At 37.9% G+C, this 14,844-nt stretch overlaps 2 protein-coding genes across 3 annotated transcripts in view; one reads left to right on the top strand and one right to left on the bottom strand.

The window, feature by feature from the left end:
* The window catches only part of spn-D (spindle D), a 118,348-nt gene that overhangs the window by 4,945 nt on the left and 98,559 nt on the right, over positions 1 to 14,844 (bottom strand). The gene's annotated exons all lie outside the window — the stretch shown is intronic.
* Positions 1 to 14,844, top strand: part of LOC138708448 (choline/ethanolamine transporter flvcr2a-like) — a 34,737-nt gene that overhangs the window by 15,312 nt on the left and 4,581 nt on the right. The window contains exons 3-5 of the mRNA XM_069838628.1: positions 1,728 to 1,869; positions 5,059 to 5,270; positions 12,261 to 12,364. Coding sequence (XP_069694729.1) covers positions 1,728 to 1,869; positions 5,059 to 5,270; positions 12,261 to 12,364 — 458 coding nt within the window. The remainder of the gene's footprint in view (positions 1 to 1,727; positions 1,870 to 5,058; positions 5,271 to 12,260; positions 12,365 to 14,844) is intronic.

Genomic DNA, 14,844 nt, shown 5'->3' with positions numbered 1-14,844 from the left:
ACATTGTCGACGGTCATACTTCCTGCAATGCAATAAAATATGCTGGACCGTAATTGTTACATGGCATATCTCACACTCCGGTTGAGGTTCATCTCGTAGCAGATGACCATGTGTCAGATGACAGTGCCCAATCCTCAACCGGGTGAGTAAAACTTCTTCGTGTCGTGACGTTCTTGTTGACGAATCCTAAACTCGGACGATATTCTTTATATTTCGCAATTTATTTCCTTCTAGTGCAGACCATTCTCCTTCCCATTGCCACCATATTCTACAGGGTGTTTCTGAGGTGGTGTTACAAACTTTCAGGGATGATGGTGAAGGGCACATGTATCAATTTGAGATAAGGAACCCTGGTCCGGAAATGACCGAGTCGAAAGTTACAAGCAAAAATAGTTGTGTGGAAATAAAATAATTTTATTCCTCTGTACACCTTATTTATGTGTATTTATCTGTACATCTTACACATACTGTATTCATCTGACTTTGTTTACGTTGTCTACTTGCAGCATTCCATTCAGTGCGCTGTCTGAGGGATGGGGACAGGAAACTACACTAAAGCAATGCAGATGGCGTAATGTGTAACGGACATGGTCGGTCCTGATATGCACGTCTGTAGACAGCAGTGTATGTGTACAAGTTGCAGTGTCCAGTCGATCAGTCCTAGTGAAATGGAGGAGTACACGAGAGCGGAATAAGCAGACCTGATTTTCGAATACGGATGAGCCAATGGGAACAGTAGAGAAGCTCAGAGATTGTATCGGGCGAGTACCCACGTAGGAGACATCCGATCCATACCATTTTTCCACGACTGTTCCAAAGGTTAAGGGAAGGAGGGCACGTGGTGCCAAATTACAATTCCATTTCCACACAACTATTTTTGCTTGTAACGTTCGACTCAGTCATTTCCGGACCATGGTTCCTGATCTCAAATTGATACATGTGCCCTTCACCATCATCCCTGAAAGTTTGTAACACCACCTCGGAAACACCCTGTATATTTCAAATAATTTTGAATGTCTTGCCACCGAATTATGTGCAGATGTAACATTAATAGTTATATGTTACTTACTTACAAATGGCTTTTAAGGAACCCGAAGGTTCATTGCCGCCCTCACATAAGCCCGCCAGCGGTCCCTATCCTGTGCAAGATTAATCCAGTCTCTATCATCATACCCCACCTCCCTCAAATCCATTTTAATATTATCCTCCCATCTACGTCTCGGCCTCCCTAAAGGTCTTTTTCCCTCCGGTCTCCCAACTAACACTCTATATGCATTTCTGGATTCGCCCATACGTGCTACATGCCCTGCCCATCTCAAACGTCTGGATTTAATGTTCCTAATTATGTCAGGTGAAGAATACAATGCGTGCAGTTCTGTGTTGTGTAACTTTCTCCATTCTCCTGTAACTTCATCCCGCTTAGCCCCAAATATTTTCCTTAGCACCTTATGTTAGTACACCTATTATGTGGGTGTGATTTTTCAGTACTGTTTTTCTTCATATTGTTGAACATGACTGAAGAAAAATAAAAACTCTAAGGTGTATATTATATCACAATATGTATTGAAGATTTTAAGAGTAACTAATTTAGCTTATATTTGCATAAGGCATTTTAGAATGACTGCCCAAAAATTTAGTGTGGACATAACAGAATTTTAACCGATATTTGTTGAGAACTTCACGACCGTGACATTTGATATCCATGGGTGCTTACTCTGTTACGGCAGATGGGTATCGCCTTGGGATTCCTGCTGCCTCCCGTGATTGTGGAAAACAAAGACAGCATCGCAGAGATCGGTGAGGAGCTCGAAGTTCTTTTCTATGGCACAGCCGGCTTCTCAACTGTAATCTTCATCCTTGCCCTGTTGTGTAAGTATCTTTGAAATATACAGACGGGATTGTGTCAGACATCCGTATTATCATGACTGCTTGCTCCATTTAATTTTCTTCCGATGTTCAAAAGCCAAGACATTTTCTTTCCGGGCGGAAACATAAAGCGCTGAAATTTGTATATCGTAATTATTATCTTAGAACTCCTGTTTTCGAGATGTCCTTCTGTAACCTCAGAAGACTGACTGAGATGAAGATGAGGATGCATACTTGTTATAAATAAAGTACAAGTAGTTGAATCCAACTCTTAATGTAGAAATTCCAATGTCCTAAATCAACAGTGATATTAGTCTCTGCAAGTAATAATATTATCCTTTTACATAGTACGGTGAAACGAATACCTGATCGTAGTTCATCCCGGAGAGATTAAATTTTCCTAGGGGAAAATTATTCCCTGGGACATGTATTGAATTAATTATTGCGTTCGCCGTACAAATTGTAATGGAATTAGTTTCTATGAAATATTGTTTCCTGAATGATTAGTTGGCGTGGAATGGCAACGGCGAAAATTGGAATTTCCAGAGAAAAATATTTCTCACGACAAATAGTATTGCGTTTTGCGAAATTTTAACTTGCGTCCCGGACGCAAAATACTGGCGCTGTAATACTGTAAGGGAGCAGACGGAAATCTCAAGGAATTTCTATGAGATATTTCACTCGAGATATTTAATAATGAGTGCTTCCAGTGGTTAGATGGCTGACATTAAAACATTCATTGACAATTGACGCGAATGCAAAAAAAAAACAGCACAAAAATCGACAGAGAATGAAACACGAAACGTATTAATCCTAAAGGCTGGTTCACAATAAACCGGGAACGAGAACCAGAATGAAAACGAGAAGCAGAGGACGTGAATATAAAAATTTTCTATTCACAATAAACCGAGAACGTATATGACTATGCATATCGATATGTATGTCAGTAACGATATGTGAAGTCGATATTACGCATTCTGATGTTATTTGTGTATAATTGACCAATGGCGTTCTCTCATGAGTACAAGGCAGCCTACATAAACACAGGTTAACCAACTTCGAAATTTCAACTGAAACATTTCATTAGGTACGGTACTATAAATGTGCCCATGCATCTTTATTATCACAACCTATTTTAAGTCTACCATAACGTAAAATAATTAGAGAAGAAACATTTGTAATAGAACAAAAACAATACAGTAATAAAATATGATTCGCTTCCGATCGGTGTTCGAAGACGTAGCTATTGAAAGCCACGTATTCTCCTTTATTTTCTCATCTTTATACGAGGCGCGCCGCTTATCGTAAACGTGAGGATTTCAATATTAGAATCTCATGAAATAAAACTAGCCCCATGATGCACAGCACAGAACAAAATAATGCATAGGTTATGTCACGGTCTTCTTGCTACAAAATATATGACGACAAAATAGCTTTTAAATGGCAATAGAATGAATCTAGTGGGCTGTGATCGGAAACGTGAACGCCAAAGTTGAAACTTGGCCAACTCTCCGTTCCCGATCTCGGGCTCCGGGAAGTTTTTCGTTAATTGTGAATGCTCACATTTAAATGTATATATTTTAACAATTTTACCGTTTTCGTTTTCGTTCCGATTCTCGTTTCCGGTTTATTGTGAACCAGCCTTAACAGTGTGTGCATAACAAATGGCTATTCAGCACTCAAACGTTAGAACTATAAATTTAGCAGCTCAACTCTGGCTACAGGCCCACCAACTTCTTATTACCGATTGGAGATTAGGTCGCTGCCAAAGAGTTTGTAAGTATTACAAACTCTTTGGTCGCTGCTATCGCTACAATCAAGAAACATGCAACGAGCTCAGTAGTTCGGACTCCTGCCGTCGGTAATCGGAACTTGGCTAGCCATAGCAACAAACTTCTCACTCTATGTGACATTCAATCGTTTTTCCGATCGCAGCGCTATTGTCATGTCCCATCTTTATATAAAAAAGCAAGTATAATAATGAGTCAGCTGCAATTAAACTGTACAGAATATATTCTCTGCTACTCGACACAAAATGTGGTTTATAACTTCTGTATAATACAGAGGCATCTGGTGTTCAAAATAGGAAATTATGGTGCAGCGTAAAATTTGAATAGGAGCTGAATATCAAATGTAGTCTTCCGTTAAAATAAATGTATAGGCCTACTAATAATAAATCTGTAGTAGAAAATTTTTATGGTAATTTTCGATTTTCCAAAAACAATTGGTCCTAACATATATAATTAACCACCCTGAAACCGAAAATAGCTTTTTTGAAAATTTTGTTTGTATGTCTGTCTGTCTGTCTGTCTGTCTGGATGTTTGTTAACTTTTCACGCGATAATGGCTGAACCGATTTATATGAAAATTGGAATATAAATTAAGTTCGTTGTAACTTAGAATTTAGACTATATGGCATTCAAAATATTTTATTTAAAAGAGGGCTTATAAGGGGGCTTGAATTAAATAAATCGAAATATCTCACATATTATTAATTTTCATGACAAATATTACATAACAAAAGTTTCTTTAAAAATAATTTCCGATAAGTTTTATTCCATGCAACATTTTGATAGGACTGATATTTAATGAGATAAATGAGTTTCGAAATTAAAATAACAACCCCATCTAAGGCGGTGTAATGAAATAAAAAACAAATGACTTCGTCTATAAGGGGGCCTTGGACATCAACAATCGAAAGCTATAAAACATATGACAGCCTACAGAGAATGTTTCCGTGTTTGTATGAAGGGTAATATCGGAAGCTAAATTAACCGATTTGTATAATTAATTATTAATTCACCATTGGAAAGTGTAGTTTCTCTAGATGGACATAATGCTATAATGTTATTACAGTAACTTCTGAGTGAATCGAGGACAGGTAAGATTAAAATAGCTTCTTATGCACAGAAAACTTGATAGGCATTCGTTTCCTGTATTTCCTAAAATAATTTTTATGACCAAATGAGTGGTCTCTGAATCAAATTGACCGCATTTTAATGTTTTAATACAATTTAAATTAAGTAACATAATAAACTATTTATCCTTTTATCAAACATGAATGTTCCCTGGATCAAATATCCTATTTTAATTATGTAATTACTTTATATTTATTTATAACGGGTGCAGCGGAGCGCACGGGTAAGGCTAGTTAGATAATAAAATTATATAATCTGAACTATATTTCCACAGTCTTCCAGGACCGGCCTCCCACACCGCCAAGTCCTCAGCAGGCAATGCAAAAAGAAAACGCCTCGAAGAACGAAGACGGCTTCCTGAAACTATTGAAGAGACTGCTTCGTAATAGAAGTTATGTTCTAGTGGTGCTGATGTACGCCATCAACCAAGGGGTCTTCAACGCGTACTCCACCCTGCTTAATCGTCTGATACTCATGTACTTCAAAGTAAGTTCACGTGTGCGTGGCCAAAGAAATTAAAAAGAAAGAAGGACTATCTGTCTAAATAGAATGTCGCATTGAAATATTTCTTTCTTTCCTTCTTTCTTTTTCGCTCTCTTTATTTCTTTCTCTATTTCTTTGTTGTTTTCTTTTATTTTATTCATGTTTGTCGCTTAATGTTTGGAGTGGCATGTAGGGTCTCCCTGAAACAGTGGCGGCTGATTGACTGAGGCAAGTGAGGCCGGGCCTCAGTCACTTGGCTTAACTGAAATCAAATTTTGTGTTTTTATATAATATATTAGTTATCTGAATGAAGCATACATCGCTGTAGAAGCATTTGAAAACTTTGATGTATATAGAACTCTTTTGCAGTAAAATTTGTTCCTGAGGCCGGGATCGCTCGTGCCGGGTCTGGCTTGTGATGTATATAGACCTGTTTTGCAGTAAAATTTGTTCCTGAGGCCAGAATCGTTCGTGCCGAGTCTGGTTTAATGCATTTCATGTCCTTTCGCGGGCTTTGAGTTTACGCTTAAAACGTTGTAGCTGAGGCACAATTCGGCTGGCCTGGTCAGGTTTCACTCGTCCCATCCATGGACCGGCCTCAAGGGTAATGTGGGGTGGGAATAGCAGTGGTGACTTGTCTTCCTAACTAGGCCATAAATAACAAAATTCCAGCTCTTTGGCAGGCAGAGACCCACTCGATTCTCTCCCCTTATGTCTCAGTTCATGAAATAAGCGAGGGTGTTGTACTATTGTACTTCGTAGTACAGTAGTGAATCTGAGCCAATGTTGTTATGTATTTCGGGAAAATATAAACAGAAACAAATGAGAGAAATAATGCTGGAGAAGTTAATTCATTGTTAGAGTGTCCTTTTTCGAGAAGAAATAATACTGAAAGAAAGGAAGTTTTAAATAAAGAGAGAGACTACCTACGACATCGCTGATAATTTTTCTGACACATAATCTTAGAACGCGAGTTTCTATTGCATCCTGGTATGGGCAACATAAATGGTTATGTGGTAATGTGAGGCAAAATAAACTTCTCTTGCCTTGTTTGTTGCTGTCAAAGGAAAAAAATAAAAAGAAAAGAAAGAAAGGGGAATTCCAACACATAATATGGGATGCTTCATCACACTGAAACAATCATTGAAACTCAGAGCATAACAGCTTATTTGGTGAGTGAAATTATTATTTTTCTTGATAGTAATAAGAATAGACTAATAGTAGTAGTAGTAATAATAATAATAATAATAATAATAATAATAATAATAATACAGTAATAATGATATTAATAATATAATAACAATAATAATTAATATCAAAAACAACCATTTCCTATCGGAAGCACTTAAACTAGTTGCATCTGACCTCACCGAGGATTTCGATCACCGGCCGCTACTGCCCTGAAATAGCCAGCCAAGGACCAAGTCGTTGCAACGTGCTCACCGCATTACTGCAATGGTCGCGACGTCTCTGGTGAAGCACGTGGAACGTACAGATCCAGAGCGCGACGTTGCAAGTAAGAGCATTCCTCCTACCCTCATCCTAACGGTAGATAGTGGCAGATAAGCGCGGAAGAAAAGTTAGGAAATATATCTATGTGACACTTCCTGGATTTGTCACAAGTGCATCTTTGCTTTCGGGAGCTTTCAGGCCGAGTCCGTACATGTGCCCACTTCGCATGGCACTCAGCAAAGTGTTTTATTATACAAATCTGTCTTTTCAGGAACAGCTCCCTGTAACGTTGACTTGAATAATTTTTATGCTCGACCATGCCGAAATGTAGCAATTATACACCTGGTAGCAGCCCTTTAATGCACCTCATTAAAGTACACCTATTCATTAAAGTTCAGGTGTTCCACCAATCAGAAAACAGCATTGTAGCAATATGAAAGCGCAAGTATCGATTATTCTCGCATATGCAATCGAAAGACAACTAGCGAAACGTCACGGAGGCTGGAAATCCAATACTGTCGCAGAAGGTTATGTTCTGTTACTATAATAATATTGTAATTGTAAATAATATTCAAATAAATTCAATTTGTCATCTCGTTTTTCAATGTCTAAATCAATTTCAAGGTTATATCAAGATTAATGTTTATTTTACTCTCTAGATTATATCAAGGTCAATGACATTTGTTTCTCGGAAAAAAATCAATACTTTCGCGTCTGCGCACATCTCACAATTTACGAGATATTGCACAAGGTCAGTTCCGCTCCCCAGTCAGATAAGAATAATATGAATACTTGTGAATAATTTAAAGTTAGAAATATGGTCGAGCATAAAAAGTCGTATGAAACTTGCCTATAATGGTAATTAAGACGCTCGTATGAAAATTATGAAACTCGCTTGCGCTCGTTTCATAAACATACTCGCGTCTTAATTACTACCATTATAGGCTCGTTGCATAATGTACTATTCAAGCGTTGTGTTCGTTTCATTGCTTTAATAGGATATGGCTAGTGAAACAGTAGCACAGAAACTATTAAACATTGTAGTTTTTCATCGGTGCCATATACAGAAAAGAAACAAATGACTGACAGTGACCGCCCATGTCTATTCTCGTGATATCAACACGTGTAGAACGGAAAATTGTGCGGGAAAAAGTTTTGCGAAACATTTTCGTAAATATCTCTATGAAAATTTAGTCTGCCTTTGCGGGTGTGATGTCATGAACGAATGTTAGATCTAATGTCGGACATGTGACATAAGAACACATCAAGGACACGAGGGCTTCACTCATTTGAAAACTATAGTGAAGAGACACTAATTTTTTTCTAATTAATTAATTCTAATTTATTCACAATTTACATTTGAAATTATACATATGAATTGATACCCGAAATGAGCATATGCTCGTGCTCGGGTACAGTCCAGTAGTCTACATAAATTTTACAGAGATCAATAATAATGTTGATGATAGAAATAACAGTAACAATAATAATAATAATAACAATAATAATAATAATAATAACAGAATAACCGTGACGGAGATGATACAAAGATAGTAATACAAATTAATTCATTAATAATAATAATAATAATAATAATAATAATAATAATAATAAAACAAAATAAAAATTACAATAATAAAATAAATACTAAGACGGATAAAATAAAATATAAAACCACTAGCGGGAGTTAACACAACTTAAATAAGGATATAATAACCGGAAAAAATGCCAAACTAGAAAATCAACAGAAAAGTTCGTTGTATCGCAGACGACAGCAACCGCCGTATTGACTTTGTGCTATGCATTATTGGTAGTAGGGGGGGAGGCGAAGGTCTACGTAACTGCTGAATTTGTAGTTTTTCTCAATTCGACAGATTTAGGCCTATTGTGTTTCCTACTACGAGAATTCATATTCAGAGTCGTAGAATTCACATTCTTTTGCATTCCATAAATCAAGGGTTGAAATTGAGTCTCACAATGAAAAAAGTTAAAAAGAGTAGATCGATTTTAAAGAGCTTGACTAATACGTGTGATGTTTAGCGAAACAGGAACTACCATTTCGACACAGCGAAGAAAATTAATGTCAACAGTGGATCTACGTCAACAGAGTCAAAGGCTATGCTACAATCCAATAAAGTTAGTACAGTAGCCTGTCGTTTATCCATGGCTGCGCGTATATCCTCAGTAACATTCAATAAAACAGTAGAAGTGATACGGCCATTTCTGAGTCCTGATTGTAAAGGGACTAAAAGATTAAATTCGATTAGATAGTCTGACAACTGCTTATGAATGATGCGTTCCAGGGCTTTAGATAAAACGGGAAGACTGGAGATTGGCCTATATTCTTTGGCAGAAGTAGGTGAATTCGCTTTAGGAAGTGGACGTACCAAAGCTGTTTTCCACAGTTGCGGATAAGCAGATGTGAAAATTTAAGAATTGAAAATATGGGCTATTAAAGGAAGCACGGCACCGATTAACTTATTGATAAAGACTATGCTTATGTTATCAGCGCCTCGTGCTTTAGATTTAATGCTTTTTAAGAGCTCTCCTTACTTCAGAATCTGTATGTGGGAGAAGAAAAGATTTTCGCGAGAAGGAGGATTAGCTGGAAGAGTATTAATTATATTAGTTTTGATTGTTTTTCAGGTCGTATAGTGGGATGTGAGGTAAAATATTCATTGAGTTTATCAAGTGGTAAGTTTATAACTTCAGCTTCTGATGCTTTCTTCCCTACTCTCATATCACATAAGTTATTCCAAAGACACCGCGGGGGAATGGACGGGTGGACAGTAATGGCGGACAGTGAATAACCACGCGAGCAAGGCTCTTGACAAAACGGTGGATTTAGCAGGTGAGTCTGTATATTGGCCAAATATTTTAGCACAGATTTATTTTTTTGTACCAAGCTCTACATTTGCTGCTATATTTTCATCCAAAGTTGCCCAAAAATCGAGGAAATTGAATCTACCATGCAGCGAGTGACATGCTACAAAACGCGAGCATGGTTATGTTATGTTATGTTATGTTATGTTATGTTATGTTATGATATGTTATGTTATGTTATGTCATGTTATGTCATGTTATGTTATGTTATGATATGTTATGTCATGTTATGTTATGTTATGTTATGATATGTTATGTTATGTTATGTTATGTTATGTTATGTTATGTTATGTCATGTTATGTCATGCTATGTTATGTTATGTTATGATATGTTATGTTATGATATGTTATGTTATGTTATGTCATGTTATGTTATGTTATGTTATGTTATGATATGTTATGTTATGTTATGTTATGTCATGTTATGTTATGATATGTTATGTTATGTTGTGATATGTTATGTTATGTTATGATATGTTATGTTATGTTATGTTATGTTATGTTATGTCATGTTATGTTATGTTATGTTATGTTATGATATGTTATGTTATGTTATGTCATGTTATGTCATGCTATGTTATGTTATGTTATGATATGTTATGTTATGATATGTTATGTTATGTCATGTTATGTTATGTTATGTTATGTTATGTTATGTTATGTTATGTTATGATATGTTATGTTATGTCATGTTATGTTATGATATGTTATGTTATGTTGTGATATGTTATGTTATGATATGTTATGTTATGTTATGTTATGTTATGTCATGTTATGTTATGTTATGTTATGTTATGTTATGATATGTTATGTTATGTTATGTTATGATATGTTATGTTATGTTATGTTATGATATGTTATGTTATGTTATGTTATGTTATGTCATGTCATGTCATGTCATGTCATGTCATGTTATGTCATGTTATGTTATGTTATGTTATGTTATGTTGTGATATATTATGTTATGTTATGATATGTTATGTTATGTTGTGTTATGTTATGTTGTGATATGTTATGTTATATGTTATGTTATGTTACGGTATGTTATGTTATGTTATGTTGTGATATGTTATGATATGTTATGTTATGATATGTTATGTTATGTTATGTTCATTTATTCAGTGTTCTGCCCAAGGGCAGGTCTTTCGCTGCAAACTCATCATTCTCCAATCTTTCCTATTTTTTGCCTTTCTCTTTGTCTCCGCATATGATTCATATATCTTAATGTCGTCTATCATCTGATATCTTCTTCTGCCCAGAACTCTTCTCCGGTTCACCATTCCTTCCAGTGCATCCTTCAGTAAGCAGTTTCTTCTCAGCCAGTGACCCAACCAATTCCTTTTCCTCTTCCTGATCAGTTTCAGCATCATTCTTCCTTCACCACTCTTTCCAACACAACTTCATTTCTTATTCCACTTCACACGCTCAATTCTTCTCCATATCCACATTTCAAATACTTCTATTCGTTTCTCTTCACTTCGTCGTAATGTCCATATTTCTGCACCATACAATGCCACACTCCAAAAAAGCACTTCACTAGTCTCTTCCTTGGTTCTTTTTCCAGAGGTCCGCAGATGCTCCTTTTTCTATTAAAAGCTTCCTTTGCCATTGCTACCCTCCTTTTGACTTCCTGGCAGCAGCTCATGTTACTGCTTATAGTACACCCCAAGTATTTGAAGCTGTCCACTTGCTCTACTGCCTCATTTAGAATTCGCAAGTTTACCTTCTTTATTTTTCTTCCTATGTCCATGGTCTTCGTCTTATTTGCATTTATCTTCATCTCATACTGCTCACAGCTGTCATTCAGCTATATTATATTATATTATATTATATTATATTATATTATATCATACGTGTGAAAAGTATCAAATTATTTTCTCTACTTCAAATTTTCTTGCATTTGAGATTTGAAAATGCTCCACATATCACAAATTTTGTATGATCAGTGATCAGAGTGAAATTTTCACAAAATAAGCAATAATGCATTCTTGACTAGGAAGTACCGGTATCCATTTTTACTATGCAATTAATACGTTTCCTAGCATTATAATCTGAAATAGTAATGAATTTATAGAAAATATGAAATTAAATACAAAAATAATTATATTCCTATTTTTTACACAATGGCCTGATACTTGAAAATGTTATAAAATGGCACATGAATCATTTTATATCAAACGATACAAAATCATATAAAATAATTAACATTTGTAAGACTATTGCCCTTAGAAAGTTGATTGTTTTTGTCCATTACTAATAACATGACTAGTGCACAGATTAATTTAAAAGAAAATCGGATACAAAATGTGGATATTGAGATATTGATGTCTGCCTCACCTTAATAGGTACAGTTTTGTAGCCAGCACTTCTTTGAAAAAAATATTCGAAACATAAACCACATTTTAAAGCGGAATATAAGCAATTCTGTCAAGAAGTCAACATTAATCACTTTCTGCAATCTGTCATTTCTTCCTTGGAAAGTTAAAAACTGCATGTCGAACAACCTTGAAGAGAAAATGGGAACAGCAACACTCATAGTCTGTAAGTCCCACAAAGACATTGCGAAGCTTCAAACGTCATAACAGCGTCCCACGTCGCCATATCACACATGATTCCCAGCTAGTTATATTCTCATAATTCATGTGCCTTTGTTCGCAGGATGGAGAAGCGTTTGGAGGCCGGGTCGGCCTGGTCTTCATCATCGTGGGGATGACGGGCGGCGTGGTGTTCGGGATCCTCTTGGACGCCACGCGCAGATTCAGGTCCGTACAGAGACTAATGGTCACGGGTTGCATTCCATTGATGTTTGTCCACTGTCAGTGAGCTGTCGTGGATCACACTATTTCTGTATAATGTAATGCAAACGTTCAAGTCCGTCCGGTACACAAAACTTTACAGATGGATGGATGGATGAACGGATGGTAGGTAAATTCGGACGGACAGGTGGATGAATGGGTGGATGGATGGATGGATGGATAGATGGATGGATGGATGGATGGATGGATGGATGGTGTGTGGCTGTATGGATGGATAGATGAATGAATGGGTGGATGGATGGGTGGGTGGCTGTATGGATGGATAGATTAATGAATGAGTGGATGGATGGATGGATGGATGGGTGGGTGGGTGGGTGAATGGCTGGATAGATGAATGAATGGGTGGATGGATGGATGAATGGGTGGGTGGCTGAATGGATGGATGGATTAATGAATGAGTGGATGGATGGATGGGTGGGTGGGTGAATGGCTGTATAGATGGATGAATGAATGAGTGGATGGATGGATGGGTGGGTGGATGGATGGTTGTATGAATGGATGGATGGATGAATGAGTGGATGGATGTGTGGGTGGGTGGATGGTTGTATGGATGGATGAATGAATGAATGAATGAATGAATGAGTGGATGGATGGATGTGTGGTTGGGTGGATGGTTGTATGAATGGATGGATGGATGTGTGGTTGGGTGGATGGCTGTATGGATGGATGAATGAATGAATGAATGAATGAATGAATGAATGAATGAGTGGATTGATGGATGTGTGGGTGGGTGGATGGTTGTATGGATGGATGGATGAATGAATGAATGAGTGGATGGATGGATGGATGTGTGATTGGGTGGATGGTTGTATGAATGGATGGATGGATGTGTGGTTGGGTGGATGGCTGTATGGATGGATGAATGGGTGGGTGGCTGTATGGATTAATAAATGAGTGGATGGATGGATGGGTGATTGGCTGTATGGATGGTTGTATGGATGGATGGATGAATGAATGGATGGATGGATGGATGGGTGGGTGCATGGCTGTATGGATGGATGGATGAATAAATGAGTGGATGGATAGATGTGTGGGTGAGTGGGTGGGTGGCTGTATAGATGGGTGAATGAATGAATGAATGAATGAATGAGTGGATGGATGGATGGGTGGGTGGATGGCTGTATGGATGGATGGATGAATAAATGAGTGGATGGATGGATGTGTGGGTGGGTGGATGGCTGTATGGATGGATGGATGAATAAATGAGTGGATGGATGGATGTGTGGGTGGGTGCTTGCGTGGATGGCTGTATGGATGGATGGATGGATGGATGGATGGATGAATGAATGAGTGGATGGATGTGTGGGTGGGTGGATGGCTGTATGGATGGATGGATGAATGAATGAGTGGATGGATGGATGTGTGGGTGGGTGGATGGTTGTATGAATGGATGGATAAATGGATGGATGAATGAATGAATGAGTGGATGGATATGTGGGTGGGTGGATGGCTGTATGGATGGATGAATGAATGAGTGGATAGATGGATGTGTGGGTGGGTGGATGGTTGTATGAATGGATGGATGGATGAATGAGTGGATGGATGTGTGGGTGGGTGGATGGTTGTATGGATGGATGAATGAATGAATGAATGAATGAGTGGATGGATGGATGTGTGGTTGGGTGGATGGTTGTATGAATGGATGGATGGATGTGTGGTTGGGTGGATGGCTGTATGGATGGATGAATGAATGAATGAGTGGATTGATGGATGTGTGGGTGGGTGGATGGTTGTATGGATGGATGAATGAATGAATGAGTGGATGGATGGATGTGTGATTGGGTGGATGGTTGTATGAATGGATGGATGGATGTGTGGTTGGGTGGATGGCTGTATGGATGGATGAATGAATGAGTGGATGGATGGATGTGTGGGTGGGTGGATGGTTGTATGAATGGATGGATGGATGAATGAATGAATGAGTGGATGGATGGATGTGTGGGTGGGTGGATGGCTGTATGGATGGATGAATGAATGAATGAGTGGATGGATGGATGTGTGGGTGGGTGGATGGCTGTATGAATGGATGGATGGATGAATGAATGAATGAATGAGTGGATGGATGGATGGATGGATGTGTGGTTGGGTGGATGGTTGTATTAATGGATGGATGTGTGGGTGGGTGGATGGTTGTATGAATGCATGGATGGATGAATGAGTGGATGGATGTGTGGGTGGGTGGATGGCTGTATGGATGGATGAATGAATGAGTGGATGGATGGATGTGTGGTTGGGTGGATGGTTGTATGAATGAATGGATGGATGTGTGGCTGGGTGGATGGCTGTATGGATGGATGGATGAATGAATGAGTGGATGGATGGATGTGTGGGTGGATGGTTGTATGAATGGATGGATGGATGAATGAATGAGTGGATGGATGTGTGGGTGGGTGGATGGCTGTATGGATGGATGAATGAATGAATGA

Source organism: Periplaneta americana, chromosome 1, assembly GCF_040183065.1.
Source record: "Periplaneta americana isolate PAMFEO1 chromosome 1, P.americana_PAMFEO1_priV1, whole genome shotgun sequence".
Taxonomy (NCBI): domain Eukaryota; kingdom Metazoa; phylum Arthropoda; class Insecta; order Blattodea; family Blattidae; genus Periplaneta; species Periplaneta americana.
This window is presented reverse-complemented; position numbering and strand designations above follow the sequence as displayed.